General features: G+C 35.9%; 1 protein-coding gene across 1 annotated transcript; it reads right to left on the bottom strand.

Moving 5' to 3' along the window:
• Positions 1–910: 910 nt before the first annotated feature.
• On the bottom strand, positions 911–1,897 carry LOC131028725 (geranylgeranyl pyrophosphate synthase, chloroplastic). Its single transcript, XM_057959064.2, has one exon. The coding sequence runs from the start codon at positions 1,895–1,897 to the stop codon at positions 911–913; it is 987 nt and encodes a 328-aa protein (XP_057815047.2).
• Positions 1,898–3,778: the final 1,881 nt, after the last annotated feature.

Raw genomic sequence — 3,778 nt, 5'->3', positions numbered from 1 at the left:
AGTATTTTGTTTTTGCAAAGAAGGCCTCTTGATCGTGGGTCCGCGATATGACCCTACCAAGATCCTCAGTCCCAGAGTTATTAGCCAAAATAGCGAATCGATTTGCAGAGCCTCTGTAATTTCCCCGCGGTGGATAAGAGCGCTCAAAAAAGGATGTCGATGCATTGCATCGCTTTTTCGCACGCAGAGAAAAATAATATAGAAAATATTATAAATATCAACAATTTTATTGAATATTAAAACGTAAATTCATTATCAAAATACTTATTACTATAACATTTTTATGATTGAAAATATAACTTAAATATAAATATTAAAATTGTGCGAATTCTACCTACTACTTCAAATTTTTAAAATTTACTTAATTGAAAATTGTTTGACTTTGACATAATATTGACACCTATTCTACTAATATGAGAGGTCTCATCCATCTTTAAAAAAAAGGTTGTGTTGTTGTGGATATTTTAATGAAGGTTAAGTGTTGGAGGTCAAGTGGTTGGAACTTAAGTGATTGAAAGATTTTGTAATTATTATATAATATATATTTATATTTTTTCTTTTGATTTTAATATTTATATCTTTAAATTATGAAACATTATAAATAAATAATATTATACTATATTAATACATAAAGTAAGGAATCTACAAAAGTTATAAAAGTATATGTCAACAATTTGTTAACTCGTGAAATATGAAATATAAGTTTTTGACAAATACAAATTATTTACAAACAAGCTCTAAAATATGATAGATGAAAGATTATGGAGACACCTAGTTTTCATGGATAAGGTTACATAGAAAAGGTTACAAACTCACTTTTACTTTGTTGTTAATCATCAATATAGTTGAACTCTTCTACAAAGAGAAGAATGTACATAAGACGTTATAAATAGATAATCAACAATGTTAACTAATAAGACCTTGTAGCAGCATAGTCAGCAAAACTCAAGAGAGGCGCTGCCAAAGTGTGGGCAAAAGGTGAGAGAAAATCCTTTGCTTTAACATTGAGCTCATCCACGATAAACCTAGACCTCTCCATCCCATGAACTTTAGGGTAAGTGACCCTATCCGGTCCTTGAGATGCCCCATTCATATGGAGCATGTCCTCCACAATTTGGTACATAAGCCCCACAGACCTCCCATAGCCCCTAAGCCTCTCGACATCACCATTTGACCCACCTCCAACGATACCCCCAACAACCACCGAAATCTCCGCCATTAGTGCCGCCTTGTGAAAATGAATATACTCAAGAAGTGTCGGATCGACGGCGGTGCCACTTCTAGCCGCCACCGACCCCATATGCTGCCCTGCCACCAGGCCTGTGGACCCCATGCCCCTCGCCAACTCAGCAAGTGCCCTCAACGTGGCCTCCACGAGTCCCACCTTAGACTCCACCAAGTGCTGAAATGCCAAGCCAAACAAAGCATCCCCAGCTAGAATTGCCACGTCCTCACCAAAGACGGTGTAGTTGGGGACATGGCCTCCGTGGGGTGCCACGCTGTCCATGCAGGGGAGCTCGTCATGTGCCAGCGTGGCAGCGTGCAGCATCGCCACCGCCGTCGCTGCCGGCAGGGACTGCTTCCTGGTGCCGCCGATGACGTGGCAGGCGGCGGTGCAGAGCAGCGGGCATGGCATCTTTGGCGGCGCCGACAGAAGCGAGTAACGCATGGCTTCGTGGATCTTTTCTGGGTATCCCACTGGTAACACGCCGTCCACCGCCATGTTTACAGAAGCGCTCACTGAGGCCCAGTAGGTCCTGAGTTCGAACTCGGTGCTCTCCTCCACCGCCGTACACAAAGATCGCAGCTTGGAAGGTGGGTACAATGCTCCTCTGTGCATGCATTTTTCAGTAATGCGGTGCAGAGATCTGGCTAGAGTTCTTCCTGTGCCTGCCATTGCTAAACTGTTTGTTTGTTTTTTTGGGGTTGAATGTTGGAATTTGATTGCTTGTTTGAGAGTTTATATAGGACTTGGTTTTCTGAGTGATGGGCTGTTTTGTGTTCACCTGTGGACGTGGGTTTCCTGTTTGCGGACACAGTTGTTTTTGTTAATGGCGGATCTGATTCTACTTTTCCAACGTGGTTTTGCCCACAGTTTGGGGGAGTCTGGGGGAGAACCCACAAGTTTTTATGCTTTTTTTTATTGACTATGACGGGCATAAACAATGTAAGTGAAATAGATTTCAAGCATATGCCTTAGTATTTTTTTTTTAAATAATAATATAAGAGCTGTCTTCCAGTTTTCTCTCCGTATTAGGGTTTTATATTTCAATTATTTTGTCAACATTAATGAAGTTGAGTTGATGGCAAGATGGTTTTTGGATTCAATTTTTTATGTTTTTCATTCAAATATTTATGATTGAATTTTAAAACTAATGAAAAATCTATACAATTGAATCTAGAAGCTATCATATGGAGGTTTATAAAAAGTGTTTTTTTTCAGTTATTCATATACTTTATATTAATCTATTACAATCATTTTTTCAAATATAAGACTTGTGTATATATATAATACCCATCCTTTTCATATAGAGAATTTTATTTTACTTGAAAAAGAGTAAGGAAAGTGTAAAGTCAGAGAAATGTTGGGGAGATCTTGTTATATTTATGGAGAGGAGGATGAGGGTATTGGTTAATTTGTATAGAGAATTTTATTTCATTTGATGAAGTGCAAGGTAGGTTTAAAGTCAATGGAATGTGTTGAGATATTGTTGATTAAATAGTTTCGGATTCACTTTTGTTTAGATGGTTTTTGAATTCAATTTTGTATGTTTTCCATCTAAATATTTACACTTGAATCTAAAAACTAATGAAAAACGTATACAATTGTCTATATGCTATCTTATCAAACTTTAGAGAAAGAATGTTTTTATTGGTTATTCACATACTTTATATTATTCTATTATAATCAATTTTTCCAAATATAAAATTGAGGCTCTTGTATATATGAAATACCCATCCTTTTCATAAAGAGAATTTTATTTTATTTGAAGAAGAGTAAGTGTTAGAATTATCATGTATTAGCTAATAATTATTTATTTAATTATTAGTCTATTATCCTCTACACTTAAGCTAAACTTAGGCATTTAATAATATTGCAGGTATTTTAATTATTAAATACATGTTATTCCTTTAGGGTTTCTTTAGGGTTGCACACCTTTAGGGTTGCTAATCTCCTTTTATAAGGATTGTATTGTACTTTTTTATTCCTTCTCTCTTTGAATGAAATCTTTTTCTTTAGAGCCATTATTGTTTTTTTGTCTCCATTCTTCTCTCGTGACAAGGATTTTGTTTGCAGGTGTTCTTGGGATCTCTAAAGTTGTATTTATCAACTTCTTCATGGTATCAGTGCTCAAATTTGTTGCTTCATGTTCTTGTTTTTTTTCAAAATATTTTTGGAGGCTAGGGTTTCAAGTTTTTCAAGTTTTTCAGAACTTTTTATTTGGATCTAGGGTACTTCTTTGTTTCTGGGCATCTTGGGCTCAAACGGATCTCATCGTTGAGCTCAGAACACCCAAAAAACCCCATTTTCATATAAAATTTGTCCAATTTGGATAACTTTGGCTTTGATTTTTTTTTTTGGTTTTTTGCTATTTTCTGGGCACGAATTTTGAGATAAATAAATAAATAAATAATTTTAGCAGTTTAACGGCATACCTAGGTTGAATGCAACAAAAATTGTAAAAAAAACTTTTTTTAAAAAAAAGGGTTTCATTTTTTTTTTTTTAAAAAGAAGCTCAAAGGGAGGGAGGGCGGTGGCCTCTGCAGGTCCATACGG

Source organism: Cryptomeria japonica, chromosome 5, assembly GCF_030272615.1.
Source record: "Cryptomeria japonica chromosome 5, Sugi_1.0, whole genome shotgun sequence".
Lineage (NCBI taxonomy): Eukaryota > Viridiplantae > Streptophyta > Pinopsida > Cupressales > Cupressaceae > Cryptomeria > Cryptomeria japonica.
The sequence above is the reverse complement of the archived record's forward strand: the minus strand, read 5'-3'. Positions and strand labels throughout refer to the sequence as shown.